The sequence below is a fragment of the Ornithorhynchus anatinus genome, chromosome 3 (assembly GCF_004115215.2).
Source record: "Ornithorhynchus anatinus isolate Pmale09 chromosome 3, mOrnAna1.pri.v4, whole genome shotgun sequence".
Classification (NCBI taxonomy): Eukaryota; Metazoa; Chordata; class Mammalia; order Monotremata; family Ornithorhynchidae; genus Ornithorhynchus; species Ornithorhynchus anatinus.
The window spans coordinates 4,249,553-4,276,490 of record NC_041730.1 but is presented as its reverse complement, the minus strand read 5'-3'; the positions used below and the strand labels follow the sequence as shown (position 1 = coordinate 4,276,490).

At 57.5% G+C, this 26,938-nt stretch overlaps 1 protein-coding gene across 1 annotated transcript in view; it reads left to right on the top strand.

Moving 5' to 3' along the window:
* Positions 1 to 26,938, top strand: part of LOC100078210 (USP6 N-terminal-like protein) — a 55,702-nt gene that overhangs the window by 12,258 nt on the left and 16,506 nt on the right. The window contains exons 2-5 of the mRNA XM_029061588.2: positions 17,046 to 17,271; positions 22,681 to 22,754; positions 24,954 to 25,039; positions 26,726 to 26,765. Of these exons, the coding sequence (XP_028917421.1) occupies positions 22,689 to 22,754; positions 24,954 to 25,039; positions 26,726 to 26,765 (192 nt within the window). The 5' untranslated portion in view covers positions 17,046 to 17,271; positions 22,681 to 22,688. The remainder of the gene's footprint in view (positions 1 to 17,045; positions 17,272 to 22,680; positions 22,755 to 24,953; positions 25,040 to 26,725; positions 26,766 to 26,938) is intronic.

The window sequence follows — 26,938 nt, the reverse complement described above, 5'->3', positions numbered from 1 at the left end:
TCAGGTTGTCCCACGTGGGGCTCACGGTCTCATTTAAAATCCTCATTTTCCGGATGAGGTCACTGAGGCCCAGAGAAGTGAAGTGACTCGCCCAAAGTCACACGCACAGCTGACAAGCGGCGGAGCCGGGATTAGAACCCACGACCTCTGACTCCCAAGCCCGGGCTCTTTCCACTGAGCCGCGCTGCTTCTCAAGACCGTAGGATTAAGACCGTGAGCCCCGCGTGGGACAAACTGATGACCTCGAATCTGACCCAGCGCTCAGAACAGTGCTTGGCGCATAGTAGGCGCTTAACAAATGCCATCATCGTTGTCATCACTATTTTAGTAAAGGACATTTTCACCTCGATACTGTAACAATAATAATAATACTAATAATTGTAGTTTTCGAGTGCCTAGCGTGTGCCAGGCACTGTACTGAGCGCTGGGGCGGATCCGAGGTAGTCCTCGCCCCACGTGGGGCTCCCAGTCTTCATCCCCATTTGACAGGTGAGGGAACTGAGGCCCAGAGAAGTGAAGTGACTTGCCCGGGGCCACACGGCAGACAGGTGGCGGAGCCGGGATTAGAACCCGTGACCATCCGACTCCCAGACCGATGCCCTCGCCACTCTGCCGGCCTGCGTACCGTTGTGCCCAACGAGGACTCCGTCCTTTCCGGCTAAAACTTAAAATCCGTTCCTAAAAGCATCTCACGCGGTCTACTGAGTAGCCTCGGTAGTAATCGCCACCTCTCCCCCAAACCATAAACACCTAAGTAGCTAGTCATTCACGATCGGTGAATTCATTCGGTCGTATTTATCGAGCGCTCACTCTGTGCGGAGCACTGGACGAAGCGCTTGGGAGAATAATAATAATGTCGGTCTTTGTTAAGCGCTTACTATGTGCAGAGCGCCGTTCTAAGCACCGGGGGAGATCCAGGGTCATCGGGTCGTCCCACGTGAGGCTCCCGGTCTTCATCCCCATTTTCCAGATGAGGTCACTGAGGCCCAGAGAAGTGAAGCGACTCGCCCGCAGTCCCACGGCTGCCAGGTGGCAGAGCAGGGATTCGAACCCATGACCTCCGACTCCCAAGCCCGGGCTCTTGCCACTGAGCCGCGCTAGAACGATGAACGGACACATTCCCTGCCCGGCTTGACCGATTGACCCTCACTTATCAGCTGTGTGACTGTGGGCAAGTCACTTGACTTCTCTGGGCCTCAGTTCCCTCATCTGTCAAATGGGGATGAAGACTGTGAGCCTCGCGTGGGACAACCTGATAATAATAATGTCGGTATTTGTTAAGCGCTTACTACGCGCAGAGCGCTGTTCTAAGCGCTGGGGTAGATACAGGGTCATCAGGTGGTCCCACGGGAGGCTCCCAGTCTTCGTCCCCATTTGACAGATGAGGTCACCGAGGCACCGAGAAGCGACTCGCCCACAGTCACCCAGCTGACGAGTGGCAGAGCCGGGAGTCGAACTCATGACCTCCGACTCCGAAGCCCAGGCTCTTTCCACTGGGCCGCGCCGCTTCCGACCTGATGACCCCCGTATCCACCCCGGTACTTAGAACGGTGCTCTGCACGTTGTAAGCGCTTAACCAAATCCCATCGTCCGTATTATTACTATCTGATGGGAAGCTCATCGCGGGCGGGGACCGTTGTCTGTTCCGTTGGCCTGCGGTCGTCTCCCAAGTGCTTGGCCCGGTGCTCTGCGCACAGCAAGCGCTCGCTAAATGCCATCGACGGACGGAGCGAGGAGGAGCGTGCGTGCGTACGCGTGTGTGTCTGCGTCCCCTCAGCCCGCGCGGGAAGCTGGGGTTCGGGCCCAGCCGCGTCCGTGGTCGCCCGTCACGTCCCTTTCGCCCTGGGGCCGCGGGGACACTCGACCGGCCCGGCCGGAGGCAGCGAGGCGACGCGGCCTAGCGGCGAGAGCCCGGGCCTGGGAATCAGAAGGCCCTGGGTTCCCATCCCGCCTCCGCCCCCCGCTTCTGCCGCGTGACCTCGGCTCGGTCGCTTCGCTGGGCCTCGGCGACCTCGTCCCTAAAATGGGGACGGACGGCGGGAGCCCCTCGCGGGACGGGGACTGGGCCCGGCCCCGTTAGCTTGGATTCGTTCACTCGCTTGTATGTCATTCGTTCAGTAGTCTTTATTGAGCGCTTACTCCGTGCAGGGCACCGGACTAAGCGCTCGGAACGGACAAGTCGGCGACGGAGACGGGCCCACGGTCCGATCGGGGGAGACGGGCGGACGAGAACGACGGCGGTAAATAGAGTCGAGGGGAAGAACATCTCGTAAGAACAGGGGCGACTAAATAGAATCGGGGCGTGGAGCGCTTACTGGGTGCAGAGCACTAGGCGCTTGGGGGAGGACAATCCAGCGGTGAACCGGGACACTCCCCGCCCTCGACGAGCCTTACTGTTTCCGCTACCGTTACCGCCGCCCCTCCGTCTCGTCCGTCTGGCCGCCGGCCCCCGGCCCCCGGCCCGCCTCCGGCCCGGGACGCCCTCCCTCCTCACAGCCCCCTGACGATGACTCTCTCCCCTCTCTTCAAAGCCTAATAACGATAATAATAGTTTTGGTATCTGTTAAGCGCTCACTACGTGCCGAGCACCGTTCTGAGCGCTGGGGGAGATAGAGGGTCATCGGGTTGTCCCACGTGAGGCTCACAGTTAATCCCCATTGGACAGATGAGGCAACTGAGGCACAGAGAAGTGAAGTGACTCGCCCACGGTCACCCGGCTGACAAGGGGCAGAGCTGGGATTCGAACTCATGACCTCTGACTCCCGAGCCCGGGCTCTTTCCACCGAGCCGTAATCGAAGGCCCACCTCCTCCAGGAGGCCTTCCCTGACTAAATCCCCCCATCTCCTCATCTCCCGCTCCCTTCCGCGTCGCCCCGACGCGCTCCCTTTCTTCATCCCCCCTCCGGCCCCACCCCGCTTACGTCCCTATTCATTTCTATTCATGTCCGTCCCCCCCCCCCCCCCGACTGGAAGCTCATTATGGGCAGGGAATGTGTCTCTTATAATAATAATGTTGGTATTTGTCAAGCGCTTACTCTGTGCCGAGCACCGTTCTAAGCGCTGGGGGAGAGACGGGGTCATCGGGTCGTCCCACGTGGGGCTCCCGGTCTTCATCTCCATTTTCCAGGTGAGGGAACCGAGGCCCAGAGCCGTGAAGCGACTGGTCCAAAGTCACCCAGCTGCCAAGCGGCCGAGGCGGGATCAGAACCCCCGACCTCTGGCACCCAAGCCCGGCCTCTTGCCACCGAGCCACGCTGCTTCTCTAGTAGTCGTGATAATAATGATAGTAGTATTTGTTAAGCGCTTACTATGTGCAGAGCACTGTTCTAAGCGCCGGGGTAAATGCGTCTTGAGCGCTTACCGTGGGCAGAGCACCGGACGGAGGGCGGGGAGAGAGCGCACGGGCGGGAACTAGGCACCGGGGCCTCCGCGCCGCAGCCGGAGGAGTTTACGCTGTAGGGCCGCCGCTGCTGGGACTACCGCTGCCGGGACTATTGCCGCTGCTGCGGGTCCGTCATTCGGTGGGATTTATGGAGCGCCGCTGGGTGCGGAGCACTGTTCTAAGCGCTCGGAAAGTCCAGCGGGGCAACGGATAGAGACCGCCTCTGCCCAACGACGGGCTCGTGGCCTAGAAGGGGGAGACGGACAGGAAGACAGAACCCGTGGTCGGGCATCGATGGCGTCAACTCCGCCCTCAATACTATTGCCGCTGATGCCGCTGGGACTATTGCTGCTGGGACTGTTGCTGTTGCTGCTGGGACTATAACGCCTGGGACTATTATTGCTGCTGTTGCTGCGGGGACTTCAGCTGCTGGGACTATAACTGCTGCTGCTGCTACTGGTCTATTGCCGCTGGTCTGTTGCTGCTGCCGGGACTGTTGCCGCCGGGACTGCCGCCGCCGGGGCTACCGCTGCTGATCCGTGACCGGGAGCCCGTCGTCGGGCAGGGACGGTCTCTATCTGTTGCCGAATTGTCCATTCCAAGCGCTTAGCCCAGTGCCCCGCACACAGTAAGCGCTCGATAAATACGATCGAAAGAATGAATGGATGGATGCTGGTGGCCAACCGCGGGGCCTAGAACGGTGCACGGTGCCTGGTAAGCGTCGAACAAAAACGACAGTTGTTATCGAAGCTCGTGGAGGGCAGGGAGTGCGTCTGTTTATTGTATTGTCCTCTCCCAGGCGCTCGGCACAGTGCTCTGCACACGGCAAGTGTTCATTAAATGCGATGAATGAGTGATTATTACTCCTCCCCTCCTCCCTCCCCCCTCCCCTTTCCCCATTTAGACCGAGAGCCCGTCGTTGGGCAGGGGACGGGCTCAATCTGTTGCCGAATTGGCCATTCCAAGCGCTTAGTCCGGTGCTCTGCACACAGTAAGCGCTCGATAAATACGAATGAGTGAATGAACGCATGCATGCTGGGGCTATTACGGCTGCTGCTACTGGTCTCTTGCTGCTGGGATTATTATTGCTGCTGCTGGGACTGTTGCTGCTGGTATTTCTGCCGCCGGGACCATTGCGGCTGGGACTATTACTGCTGCTGCTGCTGGTCTGTTGCCGCTGGGACTATAATTACTGCTGCTGGGACTATTACCGCTCCGGGTATTACTGCGGCTGGTCTGTTGCCGCTGGGATTATCGTTGCTGGGACTGTTGCTGCTGCCGGGCCGTTGCCGCTGCCGGGACTATTACTGTGCCGCTGGTCTGTTGCTGCCGGGACTGTTGTTGCTGGGACTATTGCTGCTGCTGCTGCTGCTGCTGGGACTATTGCTGCTGGGATCATTCCTGCTTCTGCCGGTCTATTGCTGCCGGGACTGTCGCCGCTGGGCCCACCCCTGCCGGGCCCGTGACCGGCTGCGGCCGGTCCTGCTGATGCCCCTGCTGGGACTCCTGCTGCCGGGACTACCGCTGCCCAACCTACTTCTCCTGTTTCTGTCGCCGATGCCAGGGTGGCCGCCGGGACCACCGAGGGGCCGGGCTGGGCAGTCCGAGGTCGTGGGTTCCGGTCCCGGCCCCGCCGCCTGGCAGCCGGGTGACCGTGGGCGAGGCCCCTCGCTTCCCGGGGCCTCGGTGACCTCGCCTGGAATATGGGGATGAAGCCGGGGAGCCCCACGTGGGACAGCCTGATGACCTCCTATCCCCTCCAGCGCTTAGAACGGTGCCTGGCACATAGTAAGCGTTTGACAAATGGCATCCTTATTATTATCATCGTTATCGCTGCTGCTATCTCAGCTGTTATTCATTCGTTCAATAGTATTTGTTGAGCACTATGTGCAGAGCATGTGCAGGGCGCTTAGGCAGCAGCATGGCCTAGTGGGTAGGGCCCGGGAGTCTGGAGGTCCTGGGTTCTAATCCCCACCCCACCGCTTGTCTGCTGTGTGACAAGTCACTTCACTTCTCTGGGCCTCAGTGGCCTCACCTGGAAAATGGGGATTGAGGCTGTGAGCCCTGTGCGGGATAAGGACCGCGCCCAATCCGATTGCCTTCTCTCTACCCCAGCGCTTAGAACGGTGCCTGGCACATACTGAGCACTTAATAAGCGCCATAAGTATTATTATTACGCCCATTTTACAGAGGAGGGAACTGAGGCACAGAGAAGTGAAGTGACTTGCCCAAGGTCACACAACAGGCCAGGGTGGCAAGTGAGAAGCAGCGTGGCCTAGCGGAGAGAGCCCGGGCCTGGGAGTCAGGAGGACCTGGGTTCTAATCCCGGCCCCGCCACGTGCCTGCTGTGCGACTTCAGGCAACTCACTTCACTTCTCTGGACCATAGTTTCCCCAGCTGTAAAATAATAATAATGGTGGTGTTTGTTAAGCGCTTACTATGTTCAAAGCACTGTTCTAAGCGCTGGGGGGGATGCGAGGTGATCAGGTTGTCCCACGTGGGGCTCACAGCTTTAATCCCCACTTTACAGATGAGGGAACTGAGGCGCAGAGAAGTGAAGTGACTTGCCCAAAATCACACAGCTGGAAAGCGGCGCAGCTGGGATTAGAACCCGTGACCTCTGACTCCCAAGCCCGGGCTCTTTCCACTAGGCCACGCTCCTTCTCTGTGAAGCACTTACCCCGGGCTAAGCGTTGGGGTAGAAACAAGATAACCGGGTCCCGGCCCCCGTGGGGCTCACGGTCTTAGTCCCCATTTTCCAGATGAGGGAACTGAGGCACCGAGAAGTGCCCAAAGTCACACAGCTGACGAGTGGCGGAGCCGGGATTAGAACCCACGACCTCTGACTCCCGAGCCCGGGCTCTTGCCGCTGAGCCACGCTCCTCCCTGGACCGTAAGCTCCTCGTGCGGGCTGTCAGCTCCTCCCTTCGTAGACGGTCAGCCGGCGTGGTGACCGCACGCCGGCCGTGGCCTCCTCTCCCCGGCGCTCGGTCCGGCGCTGGGCACCCGGTGGGGGGGGGGGCGACGGCTGGCACCGACCGCCGGGCCCGCGCGGGGGGCCCCGGGGTCCCGTCGCCCTCCCCGCCGCTCCGCCGGCCGGGCCACGAGCCGGAGAGGCCCCGGCGGCCGCCCGGGCTCCCGGCACACAGACGGGCTTTCATGGCTCGCCCCCCTCCCCGCCACTCCGGCCCGGGGCCAGGGGGAGACGGCGGCAGCGGGCGGTGCCGGCCCACCTCCCCTCGCCGCCCGCGCCGGGGACCGGCCGGAGGGCGCCGGGCATCGGGACGGGCGCAGTCCGGGGGCAGTTGGGGGCGCAGGGTCAGTCCCTTCCCCCCGGCAGTCGCCCTGGCCGGGGGTCGACGGGGCCGGTCACAGGTCGGGGCCAAGTGGCCTTCGCCGTCACTTGGGGCCCGCGGCCTCCGCGAAGCTGACGGGTGTGAGCGTGCAGGGCCTAGTGGCTGGAGCCCGGGCCCCGGGGGTCCGGAGGTCCTGGGTTCTAATCCCAACTCGGCCGTGGGCAAGCCACTTTACTCCTCTGGGCCTCATCGACCTCATCTGGAAAGTGGGGGTCGAGCCGGCGAGCCCCCCGCGGGACGGGGACCCGGTCCAGCGTAATCAGCTCCTCTCTACCCAGATGCTTAGGACGGTGCTTGGCACATAAGAGGCACTTACCAAGTACCATAATTATTGTAATAAAAACGATAATAATAAGGAGAAGCCGGAGCTCAGATTGCAGTGTTTTTTTTGAAGTGTCGTCATCTGCTAAGCGATGGGTCTGATACGAGAGGAGCAGCGGAGCTCAGTGGAAAGAGCCCGGAATTGGGAGTCAGAGGTCGTGGGTTCTAATCCTGGCTCCGCCTCTTGTCAGCTGTGTGACTTTGGGCAAGTCACTTGACTTCTCTGGGCCTCAGTTCCCTCATCTGGAAAACGGGGATGAAGACCGGGAGCCCCACGGGGGACAACCTGATGACCCTGTATCTCCCCCAGCGCTTAGAACGGTGCTCGGCACCTAGTAAGCGCCTAACAAATACCGTCATTAGTATTATTACCATTGAAAAAAATGTTTACTATTATTTGTACTATTATTTGTAGAGGAATTTGCTTTCTCCCGGAGCACTTTCCCATCATCCCTTCAGATGGGCAAAATGGGGGCTTGGGGAGGGGGAGGTCATGAGTGTCCACAGGTGGTGGAAGGCTGAGCCCAGGAAGCTGATGATAATAATAATATTGTTGGTATTTGTTAAGCGCTTACTATGTGCAGAGCACCGTTCTAAGCGCTGGGGGAGATACAGGGGCATCGGGTCGTCCCACGTGAGGCTCACAGCCTCCGTCCCCACTTTACAGCTGAGGTAACTGAGGCCCGGAGAAGTGAAGTGACTCGCCCACAGTCCCACAGCGGCCAAGGGGCAGAGCCGGGATTCGAACCCACGACCTCTGACTCCCAAGCCCGGGCTCTTTCCACTGAGCCACGCTGATAAAGAAGGCCAAGCCCCTACCTCTGCCCCCCAACCCCTCCCGCCTCCCGGCCGCCCCTCCCCACATCGCCAGGTCGTGTCAGCCGGGAAGCCCGCCCGGCCCGAGGAGCCGGTCCATTCCCCATTCATTCATTCATTCATTCAGTCCCATGTATTGAGCGCTTAATGGTGCACAACACCCTGCTAGGCGCTTGGGAAAGAACAACGCAACAATAAACGGCGCCGGCCCCTGGCCACAAGGGCTCACAGTCTAGAGGCGGGGGAAGACAGACAGCGATACAGATAAATAAAAAGACAGATGTGGACATAGGAAGGATAAAGGGAGCGGGAGGTGAGGAAACGGAGGCTTAGTCAGGGAAGGCCTCTTGGAGGAGATGGGCCTGCAATAAGGCTTTGAAACGGGGGAGAGGAATTGTCTGTGGGATCTGAGGAAGGAGGGCGTTCCGGGCCGGAGGCGGGACGCGGGTCAGGGGTTGGCGTTGAGATGGGCGACTTGAGGCCCAGCGAGGGAGGCTCCAGGATGGCCTCCTGCGACAGTCAGTTTCCCACCACCCCGAGGCCCCGGCAGCCGGGAGAGCAGGGGGTCCCGGCGGGGGGACGGGGAGAGGGACGGAAGGAGAGGAAACGGCCGCCGGCCCCCCGCCCCCCAACCTCGGGCCCGGGCCCGGCTCGGAGCGGGAGCCTCCGCCCGGGCGGGCGGAGGCGGCGGCACGGCGGGAAGGTCGGCACCAGTTCGGAAGCCCTCTCTCCATCCCCCCGATCCCGTCAGCGGGGCCGGAAGCCAAACCTCTGGACCGTCCGACCCGGGGGACCCCGGCATCGGCCGGCGAGCCCCCATCCCCCTTATCCCTCCCCCCCGGGGTCGAGGCTTCAAGCGCTCGTTGTGGGCAGGAATCTGTTTGTTATAGTGTCTTCTCTCAAGCGCCTAGTACAGCGCTTTGCGCCCAGTAAGCGCTCAGTAAATACGATTGAATGCATGAATGGGGAGGGGGCCTTCCGGCGCCTCAGCATCACCACAGGAACTGCCCCCCGCCCTCCTCGGCCAGACCCCCGCTGGCTCTGCGTCATTCTCCTTTGCACACTGACCTTGATTAGTAAGAATAACTGTGGGATTTCTTCGGCGCTTATCCTGTGTCGGCCGATCGATTGTATTTTTCGTGGGTGTGGCATTTGTTAAAATCAAAAGAAATTACCGTATTTAAGCGCTTACTATGCGCCAAGCACTGTTCTAAGCGTTGAGGTAGATAGAAGGTAATCAGGTTGGACACAGTGCCTGTCCCGCATGGGGCTCACGATCTTCATCCCCATTTTACGGATGAAGTCACTGAGGCCCAGAGAATAATAATCGTAATTATTAGGGTATTGGTTAAGCGCTTACTGTGTGCCAAGCACTGTTCTAAGCGTTGAGGTAGATAGAAGGTAATCAGGTTGTCCCATGTGGGGCTCAGTCTCCATCCCCATTTTACAGATGAGGTCACTGAGGCCCAGAGAAGAATAATAATAATAATGATGGTACTTGTTAAGCGCTTACTAGGTGCCAAGCACTGTTTTAAGCACTGGGGTAGGTACAAGGCAATCAAGTTGTCCCACCTGGGGCTCACGGTCTTCATCCCCATTTTTCCAGATGAGGGAACTGAGGCGGAGACAAGTTAAGTGGCTTGCCAGCAGACAAGTGGCGGAGGCGGGATTAGAACCCACATCCTCTGACTCCCAAGCCCGTGGTCTTGCCACGAGGTCATGCTGCTTCCACTTACTGGGCGGCGGACACCGAACTAAGCGCTGGGGTAGATACCGGCTAATCGGGTTGGGCCCACGTGGGGCTCACGGTCTTCATCCCCATTTTACAGAGGAGGGCACTGAGGCCCAGGATCTTTTGTGACTTTTTATGGTGTTTGTTAAGTGCTTATGATGCGCCAGACGTTGTTCTAGATGAGATAACCGAGGCACAGGGCGCTAATGACTTTTTAGGGCTTTTGTTAAGCACTTACCGGGAGCCAGGCACTGTACTAAGTGCTAGGGTAGGTACAGGCTAATCAGGTTGGACCCAGCCCCAGGCCCACGTGGGGCTGACGCTCTTCATCTCCATTCTCCAGATGAGGGAACTGAGGCCCAGAGAAGTGACTTGCCCAAGGTCACACAGCAGACGAGTGGCAGAACCGGGATTAGAACCCAGGGCCTCCTGACTCCTAGGCCCGGGCGCTACCCACTAGGCCATGCTGCATCTCACGATGATCTTGTATCTCTCCTTGGGCTTAGTAAAGTGCTTCGCATGTGCTAAGTAATGTTGGTATTGGTTAAACGCTTAGTATGTGCAGAGCACTGTGCTAAGCGCTGGGGTAGATCCAGGGTCATCAGGGTGTCCCATGTGAGGCGCCCAGTCTTCATCCCCATTTTCCAGATGAGGTCACCGAGGCCCAGAGAAGTGAAGTGACTCGCCCACGGTCACAGGGCTGACAAGTGTGAGAGCCGGGATTCGAACCCATGACCTCTGACTCCCAGGCCCGGCCTCTTTCCACTGAGCCACGCTGCTTCTCTGTAACAATGAGCATTATCGTTGTCATCATTATTATTCTTAGGAAGCCATTAGGAAACGGAGGAAATTAGGAAACCACTAGTTCCAGCTCTGCCTCCAGCCTCCTGGGTGACCGTGGGTCAGAAGCAGCATTACTTAATAATAATAATAATAATTTACATAACAAATACCAACATTATTATTCTCCGGACCTCAGTTTCCTCCCCTGTGAAATGGGGACACGACACCCCCTCTCCCTGGCCGCCGAGGATGAGAGCCCTCCTTTCCTCTTCTCCCACTCCCCTCTGCCTCGCCCTGGGTTGCTCCCTTCATTCTTCATTGCCCCCGCGGAGAAGCAGGGCGGCTCAGTGGAAAGAGCCCGGGCTTGAGAGTCAGAGGTCGTGGGTTCTAATCCCGGCTCCGCCACGTATCAGCTGTGTGACTTCGGGCAAGTCACTTCACTTCTCCGCTCCTCAGTTCCCTCCTCTGGAAAATGGGGATGAAGACTGTGAGCCCCACGTGGGACAACCTGATTACCTTCTATCTACCCCAGTGCTTAGAACAGTGCTCTGCACATAGTAAGCGCTTAACAAATACCACCATTATTATTATTCTTCATTCTCCCCCTCCCAATCCCACAGCATTTATGTCCCTCTCTGTCATTTCTTTCTTTCTTTTCCCGTCTGCCTCCGCCTCTAGACTGTCGGCTCGTTGTGGGCGGGGAATGTGTCCGTTTACTGTTGTGCTGTCCTCTCCCCAGCGCTTAGTCCAGTGCTCTGCACGCAGTAAGCGCTCAATAACGTGGCTCAGTGGGAAGAGCCCAGGCTTGGGAGGCAGAGGTCACGGGTTCGAATGCCGGCTCTGCCCCCTGTCAGCCGGGTGACTGTTGGGCAAGTCACTTCACTTCTCTGGGCCCCAGTTCCCTCATCTGGAAAATGGGGGTGAAGACCGGGAGCCTCACGTGGGACCACCCGATGACCCTGTATCTCCCCCAGCGCTTAGAACGGCGCTCTGCACAGAGGAAGCGCTTAACAGATACCAACATCATCAATAAATATGACTGGAGTGAAAGAATGAATGGAGGAAAGAGTAGCATATAGGACTATCTGCATAAACATTCATTCAGTCGTATTTATTGAGCGCTTACTGTGTGCGGAGCACCGTGCTAAGCGCTTGGAAAGTACCGTGGGGCTGGGGCGCGGACTGTAGCACGGTGTTTGGCACAAGGTGAGTGCTTAATGGGAAGCCTAGTGGAGAAAGGACGTGGCTTCTAACTCCGCCGTCCTCTCCCAAGCGCTCGGCATAGACTGAAAGCGTCTTGAGAGCAGGGATCTCGTCTGCTCACTCTGTTGTCCTCTCCAAAGTCTAATAATAATAATGTTGGTATTTGTTAAGCGCTCACTATGTGCAGAGCACCGTTCTAAGCGCTGGGGTAGACGCAGGGGAATCAGGTCGTCCCACGTGGGGCTCACAGTCTTCATCCCCATTTTCCAGATGAGGTCACTGAGGCCCAGAGAAGTGAAGTGACTCGCCCACGGTCACACGGCTGCCGAGTGGCCGAGCCGGGATTCGAACCCATGACCTCTGACTCCCAAGCCCGTGCTCTTTCCACTGAGGCACGCTGCTTGCATTCAGTCATTCATTCGAATTTATTGAGCGCTTCCTGTGTGCCGAGCGCCGTGCTAAGCGCTTGGGAGAGGACAGGAGAACAATAAGCAGACACGTTCCCTGCCCACAACGGGCCGACAGTCTAGAGGGGGAGGCAGACGCGAACAGAAATAAATCGAATGACAGATCCGGGCGTTAGTGGCGTGGGGTTGGGAAGGGGGAGGGATGAAGGGAGCGAGTCGGGGCGACGCGGAAGGGAGCGGGAGATGAGGAAAAGTGGGGTTGAGGCAGGGAGGGCCTCTGGGAGGAGGTGGGCTTTCACTAAGGTTTCGAAGGGGGAGAGAATCACCACCGTCTGTTGGATATGAAGAGGGAGGGCGTTCCAGGACGGGGGCGAGAGGTCAGTGGCGAGATGGAGGGACGGGGAGAAGGTCGGCATCGGAGGAGCGAAGGGAGGCGAGGTAGGAGGGGCAGAGGGGATGGACGGCTTTAAAGCCGACGGACGGTGACGACTTTCTGCGTGGTGCCGAGGTGGATGGGCAACCGCTGGACGTTTTCGAGGAGGGGAGGGATCGTTTTTGTAGAGGGAGGCCTGCACCGGAGCGGGGAGAGACGGGAGGCGGAGGTCAGCCAGGATACCGTCACTTAACTTCTCGGTGCCTCAGTGACCTCATCTGTCAAATGGGGATGAAGACTGCGAGCCCCACGTGGGACGACCCGATTCCCCTGGGTCTACCCCAGCGCTTAGAACGGTGCTCGGCACATAGCGCTTAACCAATACCAACATTATTATTATTATTATACAGTCATCAAGGCGGGAGAGGATGAGCGCTTGGACGAACGTGGGAGCCGTTTGCGTGGAGAGGAAAGGGCGGACAGGTTTTAGTGATGTGAGTTGAATGGGTATCTGCACCAGAGTTCAGCGCAGTGCTTGACGACTGATGAGTGCTTAACGAATACCATAATTAAGATTATTGTTACGATGGGGATCAGGCAGACATCTCCTCCTCTTCCGCCTCCCCTCAGAGGGCTGCTTCCTTGAGAAGCGGGGCAGCCTAGTAGAAAGAGGCCGGGGCTGGGAGTCAGAGGACCTGGGTTCTAATGTCGGCTCTGCCACACGCCCGCTGTGTGACTTTGGGCCAGTCATTTCACTTCCTCAGTTTCCTCTTCTGTAAAATGAGGATGAAAAGTCTGTCCTTCCCCCGCCTTAGAGCGTGTCTCTTCTGGGACAGCCATTGTGTCTGACCTGATTCCTTGGTGGCTACTCCAGCGCTTAGAACGGTGCTTGGCACAGAGCTAGTTGGGGGGCAGGGAACGTGTCTAATAATAATGATAATAATTCTAGTATTTGTTAAGCCCTTAACTATGTGCCAGGCACTGTACTAAGCACTGGGGTTGGACACGGTCCCTGTCCCTCGTGGGACTCACAGCCTCAATCCCCATTCGAAAAAGGAGGGCACTGAGGCCCGGAGAAGTGAAGCGACGCGTCCAAGGTCACACAGCAGACAAGGGGCAGAGCTGGGATATCGATGCCGTTGTATTGTCCTCTCTCAAGTGCTCAGTCCAGTGCTCTGCACACGGTAAGCGCTCGATAAAGATCACTGGTTTTTTTTCTAGTATTTGTTAAGCGCTTACTAGGTGCCAAGCACTGTACTAAGGGCTGGGGTAGGTAAACGCTAATCAGATTGGACACAGTCCCTGTCCCCCGTGGGGCTCACGGTCTCAAACCCCATTTTCCAGACGAGGGAACTGAGGCCCGGAGAAGTGAAGTGACTTGCCCGAGGTCCCACGGCAGACAAGTGGCGGATCCGGAATTAGAACCCAGGTCCTTCTGACTCCCAGGCTCTACTCGCTAGGCCCCGCTACTTCTATTCCATCGATCCTTCATTCGTTCGGTCGCGTTTATCGAGCACTTACTGTGCGCAGAGCACTGTGCCAAGCGCTTGGAAAGTATAGTCGATCGACTAGAGTCAGCACTTAAGAAATCCGACTATTATCGTCATTCCTAAGTCCCGACCCTCCGTCCTGCAGTCCTGGGAATTCCCTGGGAAGACGGACGGGACTTCCGTTCGTGTTTTTTTTTTGGAACTGAAAAGCCTCCATCCCCACGTCCTTTCCGGCTCGACGGTGACTCGATGGTTTTCCGAGTTCAGTTGCCCCCGGACCTTCCCGCCCCGGTGCTCGGCTCGCCGACGTCTGCGTTGTCACCCACTGACTCACAAGGCCGCCACAGAGGCCCCCCCCCCCCCCCCCCAGACACACGCACGACCACACTTTCAGCGGCCGAGGGAGGGAGGAGAAGGCCGGGCACCTGGAAAGATCCGGCGAAGGGCCACTGGGAGTCGGAGGACGTGGGTTCTAATCCCGCCTCCGCCACCTGGCTGCTGGGTGACTTTGGGCAAGTCGCTTCCCTTCTCTGGGCCTCGGTTCCCTCGGCTGTAAAATGGAGATGAAGACTGGGGGCCCCACCTGGAACCTGATGACCTTGTATCTACCCTAGCGCTTAGAACGGTGCTTGGCACATAGTAAGTGCGTAACAAATATCGTTATGATTATACCACATCTGTCTTGGGTTTTTTAATGGTGTTTAATAATACTAGTAATAATGATGCGGTATTTGTGAAGCGCTTACTCTCTTCTAAGCACTGGGGTAGATCCGAGCTAAATCGGGGGCGACGCAGTCCCCGTCCCACATAACAGAAGCAGTATGGAGTAATGGATAGAGCCCAGGCCTGGGAGTCAGGGGTTATGGGTTCTAATCCCGGCTCTTCCACTCGTCTGCTGTGTGACCTTGAGCAAGTCATTTCACTTCTCTGGGCCTCAGTTCCCTCATCTGTAAAATGGGGATGAAGATTGTGAGCCCTATAGTGGACAGGGACTGGGTCCAACCTGATCTGCTTGTATCCACCCCAGCACATAATACAGTGTCTGGCGCAGAGTAAGCGCTTAACAAATACCATAATTATTATTATTAATATTGTTATTCTTAGGGCTCACAGTCTTGATCCCTGTTTTACGGATGAGGGAACTGAGACCCAGAGAAGGGAAGTAACTTGCCCAAGGTCACACAGCAGACAAAGGCAGAGCGGGATTAGAATCCAGGCCCTTCTGACTCCCAGGCCTGGCCTCTTTCCACTAGGCCACCCTACTTCCATCTGCTAAGCAGAGAATCAGAGGCAGCGTGGCTCAGTGGAAAGAGCACGGGTTTAGGAGTCAGAGGTCATGGGTTCTAATCCCGGCTCTGCCGCCTGTCAGCTGTGTGACTTCGGGCAAGTCACTTCACTTCTCGGTGCCTCAGTCGCCTCATCTGTAAAATGGGGATGAAGACCGTGAGCCCCACGTGGGACAACTCGATGACCCCGTATCTCCCCCAGCGCTTAGAACGGTGCTCGGCACGTAGTAAGCGCTTAACAAATGCCAACGTTATTATTATTATTAAGCACTTACTATGTGCCAGGCACTGTACTAAGCACTGGGGTTGATACAAGCTAATCAGGCTGGACGGAGTCCCTGCCCCCACGTGGGGCTCACAATCTCAATCCCTATTTTACAGATGAGGGAACTGGGGCCCGGAGAAGTGAAGTGACTTGCCCCAGGTCACCCAGCGGATACATACGACTGAATGAATGAACAAGCGGCGGAGCCGGGATTAGAACCCACATCCTACGGACTCCCGGGCCCATTCATCGATCAGTGGATCGTATGCAGGTTCACTGTGTGCAGAGCACTGTGCTAAGCGCTTGGGAGAGTTGAGTGTAACAGAGTTGGCAGGCACGTCCCCTCCCTGCAGCGTGCTGACCGTCTAGAGGGGCCACGTTGCTTGTCCTCAACTCACTGGTTCTACCGATCCAGCCTGGGTGCCCACCCATGGCCGAGAGGAGAGATCCCCCGCCTGGGAGTCAGAAGGACCTGGGTTCTAATCCCAGCTCCGCCGCTGGTCTGCTGGGTGACCTTGGACGGGTCACTTTACTTCTCTGGGCCTCAGTGACCTCATCTGGAAAACGGGGTTTAAGACTGCGAGGCTCATGTGAGACAGGGACCGCGTCCAACCTGATTACTTTCTCTCTACCCCGGCGCTCGGCGCTTAGAGAAGCAGCGTGGCGCAGTGGAAAGAGCACGGGCTTAGGAGTCAGAGGTCACGGGTTCGAATCCCGGCTCTGCCACCTGTCAACTGGGCGACTTTGGGCAAGTCACTTAACTTCTCGGTGCCTCAGTTGCCTCAACTGTAAAATGGGGATGAAGACTGTGAGCCCCACGTGGGACAACCTGATTCCCTTGTATCTCCCCCAGCGCTTAGAACAGCGCTCGGCACATAGTGAGCGCTTAAGAAATAGCAACATCATCAGTGTACTCGTGAGGGGAAAAAGGCGGGGAAGATATGGGGGCCGGTCTCCCCCATAGAGAGGAGACCAGTCGGAGTTGGGGGATGGGGAGAGGGAAAGAATGGAAGCGGGGTTGGGGCGGCGGGTGGGGGTGGAATATCTCCTCCAAGAAGAATTTTCCTTTCATTTATGTTTATAGTATTGGTTAAGCGCTTACTATGCGCCGAGCACTGGGCTAGATGCAAGATAATCGGGTTGGTCCCCCAGACGGTCCGCTCGTTGTGGGCAGGGAATGTGTCCGTTTATTGTCGTAAAGAAGCGGCGTGGCTCAGTGGAAAGAGCCCGGGCTTGGGCGTCAGAGGTCGTGGGTTCTAATCCCGGCTCTGCTGCTAGTCAGCCGTGTGACTTAACTTCTCTGTGCCTCGGTGACCTCATGGATGAAGACTGTGAGCCCCACGTGGGACAACCTTGAATCCCCCCAGCGCTTAGAACAGCGCTTTGCACATAGGAAGCGCTTAACAAATGCCATCATTATTAGTATTTATTATTACACGGTCGTCTCCCAAGCGCTCAGTCCAGTGCTCTGCACCCAACGAGCGCCCAATAAGCATCACTGCCGGATCGGTGGATCGATGGATTCATTCGATCGTACTTATTGAGCACCGGCTGTGTGCAGAGCATTGCTTGGAAAGTCCAATTCGGTCGATGGAGTCGAACTCACCTCTCGTCCTGATGTTCGTTTCCAGCGAGCGGGAGCCGAGAAGGGGACGCAGAGCGGAGCCTTCCCGCCCGGAGAGTCGCCGCCGGGCCGTCTTCCTCCCCGAGGACCCCCACGGCCCGGCCCCCGGCGGTAGCCACCCCCCCGGGCCACGGGCCGCGTCCGGGCCGCCAGGCCGGGCCACCCCCCGATGTCTCCCCCCGCCCGCTAGACCCCAGGGGACCCCGACTCCGGAGCCGATGCGGGTCCGCCAGGTAGGGAGCACCGGCGGGGCGGGAGGGGGATGCGGAAGAGGACCTGCGATAATAAAAGTCATCGTTCTTATTTAAAATGATCCTAGTTTAATATATACATAATCATTTATAATATCGTAATAAATAATAGTTTGATGTTATTATTATTATGGGACGGGGACCGAGTCCAACCGGACGATCTTGTATCTACCCCAGCGCTCAGCCCAGTGCCTGGCACATAGTAAACTCTTAATGAATACCATAATAATTATTTTTATTATATGGTGGAACTGGGATAGATCTCAGGTCCTTCTGGCTCCCGGGCCCGGGCTCTAGCCACTAATAATAATGTTGGTATTTGTTAAGCGCTTACTATGTGCAGAGCACTGTTCTAAGCGCTGGGGGAGACACGGGGGAATCAGGTTGTCCCACATGGGGCTCACAATCTTAATCCCCATTTTACAGATGAGGTAACTGAGGCCCAGAGAAGTTAAGTGACTTGCCCACAGTCACACAGCTGACAAGTGGCAGAGCTGGGATTCGAACTCATGACCTCTGACTCCAAAGCCCATGCTCTTTCCACTAAGCCACACTGCTTCTCGGGGCTTAATTATGTTATCATTTATTTCTTACATTATAATTTATTTCTGTTCACGTCTTTCGCCCTCTCTAGACCGTCAGCTCGTTATGGGCAGGGAATGTGTCTGTTTATTGCTCTACTGTCCTCTCCCAAGCACTTAGTACAGTGCTCTGCACGCAGTAAGCGCTCAATAAATGCTATCCACTGCCCAACTGAGTACCGCTAATGATGCTATCTGTACAAAACAGTACAGTACAACCGAATTAGCCGACCCCCATACGGAGCCGATCCTCTCTCAAGCGCTCAGTACGGGCTCTGCACGGTGGAAGCGCTCAATAGGTAGCACTGGCCGGCTGAACTGGTCACATGGTTGAGGGGATGGGAGGCGGCAGCGGGCTCCCCGTTGGCGGGCATCAGTCAGTCAGTGGTATTTATGGAGCGCTTACTGTGTGCAGAGCACTGTACCGAGCGTTTAGGAGAGCACGAGAGAACAATATAACAGACACATCCCCTGCCCACAAAGAGCTGACAGTCTAGAGGGGGAGACAGACATGAATAGAAATAAATCGAATCCCGTCGCTGCGACTTGTCAGCCGTGTGATTGTGGGCAAGTCACTTCACTTCTCTGTGCCTCAGTTCCCTCATCTGAAAATGGGGATGAAGTGGGACAGACTGATCCCCCTGTATCTCCCCCAGCGCTTAGGACAGTGCTCGGCACATAGTAACCGCTTAACAAATACCAACATTATTATTATTATTATAAATAAGTGACAGAGAGGGAGATCAGCGGTGCGGGGCTGGGCAGGGGGATGAAGAAAGGGAGCGAGTCGGGGCGAGGCGGAAGGGAGTGGGAGAAGAGGAAAGGGGGGCGCAGTCAGGGAAGGCCTCTGGGAGGAGGCGGGCCCGCAGTAAGGCTTTGAAGGCGAGGAGAGTCATCGTCTGTGGGATTTGCGGAGGGAGGGCCTTCCGGGCCGGAGGCAGGATGTGGGCCAGGGGTTGGCGGTGAGACGGGCGAGATGGAGGCCCAGTGAGTAGGTCGGCGCTCAATAAATGTGACTGAATGAATTAGAGGAGCCGAGCGTGCGGGCCGGGTCGGAGGAGGAGAGCGGCTAGGTGAGGTGGGAGGGGGTGAGGGGGTGGGGGGCTTTACGGCCGGCGGCGAGGAGCAGTTTCTGTGTGATGAGCCTTTCACTCTCCACTCAGGTCCCTTGTTGGCCAACAGGGACGGGGCAGGGAGTGGAGTAAATAATAAGTAACGATGATGATGATGATGGTATTTGTTAAGCGCTTACTACGTGCCAGGCACTGTTCTAAGCGCCGGGGTAGATACAGGTTTATCAAGGTGTCCCCCGTGGGGCTCGCAGTCTCAATCCCCATTTCCCAGATGAGGGAACAGAGGCCCAGAGAGGTGAAGCGGCTTGCCCAAGGTCACAGAGCTGACAAGCGGCGGAGCCGGGATGAGAACCCGGGTCCTCTGACTCCCAGGCCCGGGCGGGGCACGGTACCCGACGCTGGGGGTTAGGAGACGTGACCCGGCCCTCGAAAGCTTCCAGCGGACTGAGTGCCGAGCGTTGTGCCCAGCGCCTGGGAGGGGACGGGATAACGGAGCCAGTCAAACGTTGTCCCTACCCTCAAGGCGGGGTGCGGCGAGTCACCGCGGGAGAGAAAATTGGCCAGCGGTTTTAGCGGCTGGCGGCTAGCCCAGCGGCTGGCCGGGCCGGGAGGGGAGAGAGGGGGCCGTCGGGGAGGGAAGGGCTGGGCTTTCCAGCCGGGGATGACCCGGCCGCTCCAGGAGAAGAACGCGCCCTGCCCCGGGAGCACCGTTCGGCTGGGAGCGCTGTCCTCCCCCTTGTTTTCATTCATGAAATCGTATTTATTGAGCACTTACTGTGGGCAGAGCACCGTACGACGCGCTTGGAAGGTACAGTTCGGCCCCAGATAGAGACCATCCCTGCCCCACGACGGGCTCACGGTCTAGAAAACAAAACAAGGAGCACGCCATCGATACCGTCAAAATAGATGAATGGAATCATAGATATCTGCTCCTCGTTAACAAAATAAATAGGGTAATAAAAAATAGATACAAATATGCACAGTGTTGGGGGGGGGGGAGGGGGAAGAGCAGAGGGCGGGAGAAGGGGGAATGGGGAGGGGAGGAGGAGCGGAGGGAAAGGGAGGGCTCGGGCTGGGAAGGCCTCCCGGAGGAGGGGAGCTCTCAGCAGGGCTTGGAAGAGGGGAAGAGAGTGAGTTTGGCCGTTGTTGGGTAGGGTTGGTCTCTATCTGTTGCCGAATTGGACTTTCCAAGCGCTTAGTCCAGTGCTTTGCACGCAGTAAGTGCTCAATAAATACGTTTGTTTGAATGAATGAATGAATGAAGGAGCAGGGGCCGACGGGCCAGCTGTCGGTCACCCCCGTTGCCATCCTGCTGAGAGCTCACCTCCTCCAAGAGGCCTTCCCAGACGGAGCTTCCCCTTTTCCCTCTGCTCCCTCTCTGCCCCCCGCTTCACCTCCCCTCAGCTAAGCCCCCTTTCCCCTCCTTTCCCTCCGCTCCTCCCCCTCTCCCTTCCCCTCCCCTCAGCACTCTGCTCATCTGCTCATTTGTATATATTTTTATTACCCTCTTTATTTTGTTAATGAGATGTCCATCCCCTTGATTCCATTTGCTATTGTTTCTGTCCGTCTCCCCCCCCCCCCCCCCCCCCCCGCCCCGATTAGACTGAGAGCCCGTCAATGGGCAGGGACGGTCTCTCTCTGTTGCCGAATTGTCCATTCCAAGCGCTTAGTACAGTGCTCCGCACATAGTAAGCGCTCAGTAAATACTATTGAATGAATGAATGAACCCTGGGGGACCTGAGGTGACTGTGGAATCGATCACAACCCATTCATTCATTCGATCGTATTTATTGAGCGCTTGCTGTGCTGAGCGCTTGGAAGAGGACAGTACAACAATAAACAGACGCGTTCTCTGCCCAAAACGAGTTTCCAGTCTAGAGGGACGAGAATCCCCATTTTATAGATGAGGAAACTGAGGTGAAAGACAACCACTCTCCCCTGCTTCAAAGCCTTACCGAGGGCCCATCTCCTCCAGGAGGCCTTCCCGGACTAAGGCTCCCCCCTTTCCTCATCTCCCGCTCCCTTCTGCGTCGCTCCGACTGGCTCCCTTTGCTCTCCTCCTCTCCCCACCCCGCAACATTTATGTCCACATCTGTCATTTTCTTTCTTTTTATGCCTGTCTCTCCGCCTCTAGGCCGTGAACTCACTGTGGACGGGGAAAGTCACGGTTTATTGTCGTATTGTCCTTTCCCAAGGGGTTAATACAGTGCTCTAGTAAGCGCTCAATAAATAGGATCCAACGAACGAACGAACGAACAAAGGACTGGTGAAGGGACGGTCACTTCAGTTGGAGAGAAGAACTGGAGCGGGAGGGAGTGAGGGTCAATCGGTCGGACTGAGCTCTCGGCCCCGCCAGGTGGACAGAGCCCCGGCCTGGGAGTCAGAGGGACCTGGGTTCTAATCCCGGCTCCGCCCCTCGTCTGCTGGGTGACCTTGGGTGAGTCCCTTCCCTTCTCTGACCCTCAGGGACCTCATCTGGAAAAGGGGGATGAAGACTGTGAGCCCCATGTGGGACAAGGATTGTGTCCAATGTGATTTGCTGGTATACAGTACTGTGCCTGGAATGTAGTAAGCGCTTAACTAATATCATCATCATCATCATCATCCTCCCCAGCACTTAGTATGGTGCCTGGCGCATAGTAAGCGCTTAACAAATACCAGTTATTCATTCACTGTCGTATTCATTGAGCCCTTAGCATGGCTCAATGGAAAGAGCGCGGCCTTGGGAGCCAGAGGTCATGGGTTCTGATCCTGACTCGGCCACTTGTCAGCTGTGTGACTCTGAGCAAGTCACTTCCCTTCTCTGGGCCTCAGTGACTTCATCTGTCAAATGGGGATGAAGACTGGGAGCCCCACGTGGGACAACCTGATCGCCTTGTATCCCCCCAGCGCTTAGAACAGTGCTTTGCACGTAGTAGCATACTTAACAAATGCTATCATTATTGTTATTATTATGTGCAGAGCATTGTACTAAGAGCTTGGAAAGTACAATTCAGCAACAAGGAGAGAAGTTCCCTGCCCATAACGGGCTTATTCGCTACCCACGAGGAGCTTACAGTCAACCGTTGATTGTAAGTTTCGCCTCCCTGATTTCCTCCCCCGCCTAGGGCCTGCTCGCTCAATAATAATAATAATGATAATAATAATGTTGGTATTTGTTAAGCGCTTACTACGTGCAGAGCACCGTTCTAAGCGCTGGGGGAAATACAAGATAATTAGGTTGTCCCACTTGGGGCTCGCAGTTAATCCCCATTTTACAGATGAGGTAACTGAGGCACAGAGAAGTGAAGTGACTTGCCCACAGTCACACAACTGACAAGTGGCAGAGGTGGGATTCGAGCCCATGACCTCTGACTCCCAAGCCCGGGCTCTTTCCACTGAGCCACGCTGCTTCTCTACTAATGGTACTTGTTAAGCGCTTACTAAGGCACCGCCAGGCACTGTACTAAACGCTGGGGGAGATACAAGCACATTGAGTTGGGCACAGTCCCCGTCCCCCGTGGGGCTCCAAGTCTCAATCCCCATTCTCCAGATGAGGGAACCGAGGCCCAGAGAAGGTCACCCAGCAGACAAGGGGCCGAGCCGGGATTAGAACCCGTGAGCCGCTGACTCCCGGGCCCGGTCTCCAGCCGCTGGGCCACGCTGCTCCTCGGTAGGGCGCTCAGCACGGCGCCCGGCCCGGCGCTGGGCCTGCCCGCCGCGGGCCCGGCTGATGGGCGTCGCTCTGTCCTCCGCAGCTCCGGCCATGAGGAAGGACATAGAGACCCTGGTGGCCCAGGAGAGAGCGGAGATCCTTGCCAAGTATGAGAAGGTACTGCCCCTGCCCGCCCCGGCCCAGCCCCTGCCCTCCCCTACCTGCCCCGCCCGCCTCCGCCCACCCCTGCCAACCCCTACCCGGCCGCGCCCACCCTGACCCGCCCCCGCCCGCGCCGCCCCCTCCCGCCTCCGAGACCCGCTGCCTCGGCCGGCGCCCTCAGATTCATTCGTTCGGTCGTATTTAATAATAATAATGATGATGTTGGTACTTGTTAAGCGCTTACTATGTGCAGAGCACTGTTCTAAGCGCTGGGTACATCCAGGGTAATCAGGTTGTCCCACGTGGGGCTCCCAGTCTTCATCCCCATTTTACAGATGAAGTCACTGAGGCCCAGAGAAGTGAAGTGACTTGCCCCCAGTCCCACAGCTGACAAGTGGCAGAGCCGGGATTCGAACTCGTGACCTCCGACTCCCAAGCCCGGGCTCTTTCCACTGAGCCACGCTGCTTCCCACGCTTATTGAGCGCTTACTGCGTGCAGAGCACTAGACTGAGCGCGTGAAAAGTAGAGATCGGCAACAGAGATGCTCGGATGGCAGAGGCGTGCCCGCACAGCCTTCCGCCCCTGGTTAGGGGGGCTACTGTGTGCAGGGCACTGTGCCCAGCGTTTAGGGGAGGACCGTATTCATTCATTCATTCACCGGTATGTATTGAGCGCTTACTGTGTGCAGAGCACTGTACTAAGCACTTGGGAGAGGACAACAGAACAATAAAAGGCGCATTCCCTGCCGGCAACGAGCCGACAGTCTAGAGCGGGAGACGGTCATCCATACAAAGAGACATCAATAGAAATAAGTGAAATTACAGATATAATACAGAAAATTACGGCTATAATATTAATGATGGTATTGGTTAAGCGCTTACTATGTGCCAGGCACTGTACTAAGCGCTGGGGTGGATACGAGATAATGGGGTTGGACACAGTCCCTGTCCCACGTGGGGCTCCCAGAGTGAGTCGACATGATCCCTGCCCTCGAGGAGCTGACGGTCCTTAGTAGCGCTTAATACGGTGCTCTGCACAGAGTAAGCGCTCAATAAATACGATCGATTGAGTGAATGACAGTCTACTGTGTGCACAGCACTGTGCTGAGCGCTTGAGAGAGTCCCCTAGAATGGTAGACCCAATCCTGCCCTCCGGGTGTTTCCAGTCTACTGCGGGCAGAGCACTGTGCTGAGCGTTTGGGAGAGTCCAGGAGAATTAATAGATCCAACCCCTGCCTTCAAGGCGTTTCCAGTCTACTGTGTGCAGAGCACTGTGCTGAGCGCGACTGTGAGCCCGTCTTCTAGACCGTCAGCCCGTTGTGGGCAGGGATCGTCTCTATTGGTTGCCGGATTGTACTTCCCAAGCGCTTGGAGAAGCAGCGTGGCTCGGTGGAAAGAGCCCGGGCTTGGAAGTCAGAGGTCAGGCGTTCGAATCCCGGCTCTGTCACTTGTCAGCCGTGTGACTGTGGGCGAGTCACTTAACTTCTCTGAGCCTCGGTTCCCTCATCTGTAAAATGGGGATGAAGACGGTGAGCCCCACGTGGGACAACCCGATGACCCTGTATCTCCCCCAGCGCTTAGAACGGTGCTCTGCACATAGTAAGCGCTTAACAAATACCAACATTATTATTATTATTAATACAGTCCTCTGCACACCGTAAGCGCTCAGTAAATACGACTGAATGAAAGAATGAATGAGAGGACAGCAGACAGGAGTCCTGCCCTCGAGGAACTTAGAATTTAGCCTCAGTTCCCTCATGGTGATGACGATGATGGCATTCGTTAAGCGCTTACTCTGTGCCGAGCACTGCTCTAAGCGCTGGGGGAGATACAGGATAATCAGGTTGTCGCCCGTGGGGCTCACAGTCTTCATCCCCATTTTCCAGATGAGGTAACTGAGGCCCAGAGAAGTCAAGTGACTTGCCCAGAGTCACACAGCTGATCGGTGGCAGAGGCGGGATTCGGAACCCATGACTTCTGACTCCCCAGCCCGGGCTCTTTCCACTGAGCCACGCCGCTTCTCTTAATCGGTCAAAGATTAATTCTCATCTGTCAAAGGGGGACGAAGACTGTGAGCCCCAAGTGGGACTGGGATTGGGTCCAACCTGCTGAACCCGTATCCGCCCGGGGCTTAGAACAGCGCTTGGCACCTAGCGGGCGCTTAATAAGTACCGTAATTGTTCTTATCGTTCCGCCCTTCGCCTCTGGCACCAGGGCCGGCAGGAAGGAGCTCAGATCGACCCCTGGGAGGACGCCGACTTCACGCTCTATAAAGTCACGGACCGGTTCGGCTTCCTGCAGTAAGTTGTGGGGCCTGGGCGGCCCCGGGGAAGGAGGGCGGGAAGCGGGCTGGGCTACCTGCCGCCGTCCCCCGCTCGCCCCGTCCTCCTCCGGGCCGGGCCCCACCGGGGGCCGGGGACCGTGTCCGTCCCGGTGACCCGGCATCGACCCCGGCGCTCGCTGCGGCGCCCGGCACGGAGGGAGCGCTGAGGCCGGGCCCCCGACCCGACGACGGTCCTCAGTCCTCCGGGGGCCGCTCACGTGCCCTGCCCCGCCCCGTTCCCCGGACCGCCCCCCGAGGACCCCGGGCGACCCCCGTCGGCCTCGCCTCGGACCCCGGGGGTGCCGGGGGGAGCAAGACCCCCCACCTCCTCCCACCCCCTCCCCGTCTGAGCACCCCGGACCCTCCTCCCTCCCCTCCCCTGGACTGGCCAAACTTAGCGTGGCTCAAGGGTCTGTACCTTCCACCCCCCACCCTCCCCCGTCTCCGTCTCCTCTTGCACTCCGGGATGGTGTGGGGGCCTTGACACTCTTTTCTGAGGCGCTGGGCTCGGCTGCATTGGATATTTTCAGATCTCCTCCTCCTCCATCTCCTCCTGCGCCCCGGGATGGGCTGGGGGGCCTTGAAGCTCTTTTCTGAGGCGCTGCGCTCAGCTGCGTTGGTTATTTCCAGACCTCCTCTTCCTCCTCCATCTCCTCCTGCGCCCCGGGATGGGCTGGGGGGGCCTTGAAACTCTTTTCTGAAGCACTGGGCTCAGCGGCGTTGGTTATTTCCAGACCTCCTCCTCCTCCTCCATCTCCTCCTGCGCCCCGGGATGGCCTGGGGGGGCCTTGAAAGTCTTTTCCGAGGCCCCGGGCTTGGCTGTGTTGGCTATTTCCAGGGTCCCTGGTGTCCCCTCCCCTGCCTGCTGCCCCCCGCCCTCTGGGGAAAGGTTTGGGCAGAGGCCGCCCCCGTACCCCCAGAGAAGACCGCCAGACTACTTGTTTTGTTCTTTTAGCTCTGCTGCCCATCTCCCCCGTTTAGACTGTGGGCCCGTCATCGGGCAGGGATGGTCTCTCTCTGTTGCCGAATTGTCCATTCCAAGCGCTTAGTACAGTGCTCTGCACACAGTAAGCGCTCGATAAATACGATTGACTGAATGAACCGGTAGGGCCGAGGCAGAAGGAGGGAGGAAGGGCGGGTGCAGTCTGCATGGGGTCACTGTGGGTCAGCCAGTGGGAGGGGTGGCGGAAAGAGACCGAGGCGGATTCATTCAATAGTATTTATGGAGCGCTTACTATGTGCAGGGCACTGTACTAAGCGCTTGGAATATACGAATCGGTAACAGGTCGAGACGGTCCCTGCCCTTTGACGGGCTTACAGTCAGATAGTATCGAGCCCAGTCCCGAGAATCGGAAGAACCCGGGTTCAGCTCCCGGCTCCGCTGGGTGACCTTGGGCAAGTCCCTTCACTTCGCCGTGCCTCATGTACAATGGGGATGGAGACTTGGAGCCCCGTGGGGGATCAGGGACTGGGTCCATCCCGATTCGCTTGGCTCTACCCCGGCGTTTAGAACAGCGCCTGACACATAGGAAGCGGTTAACAAATATCAAGAGAGAGAGAATGTGTGTGTTTGGGGAAGCAGGGGTCAGGCTGCTAGGCAGGGGGTCCCCCTTCCCCTCCTCTGGCTTCCCAACTCACTCCCAACTTCCCCCGTGTTTTTCAGCGAGCAGGAGCTGCCCGAACACAGTGCCCTGGAAGAGAAGGTGAGTGTCCACTCCGTCCCGGATCGGCTCCGGACCGGCCTGCTCCGAGCCCGGGGGCCTGCTGGGCTGGGGGCGTGGGCCGGAGGGGCCCCGGGGCCACTCGGGAGAGTCAGGTCCCGGGGATGTGGACGGAGAGGCCGGGGAATCGCGGAAGGCCCTGCCCAGCGAGACTC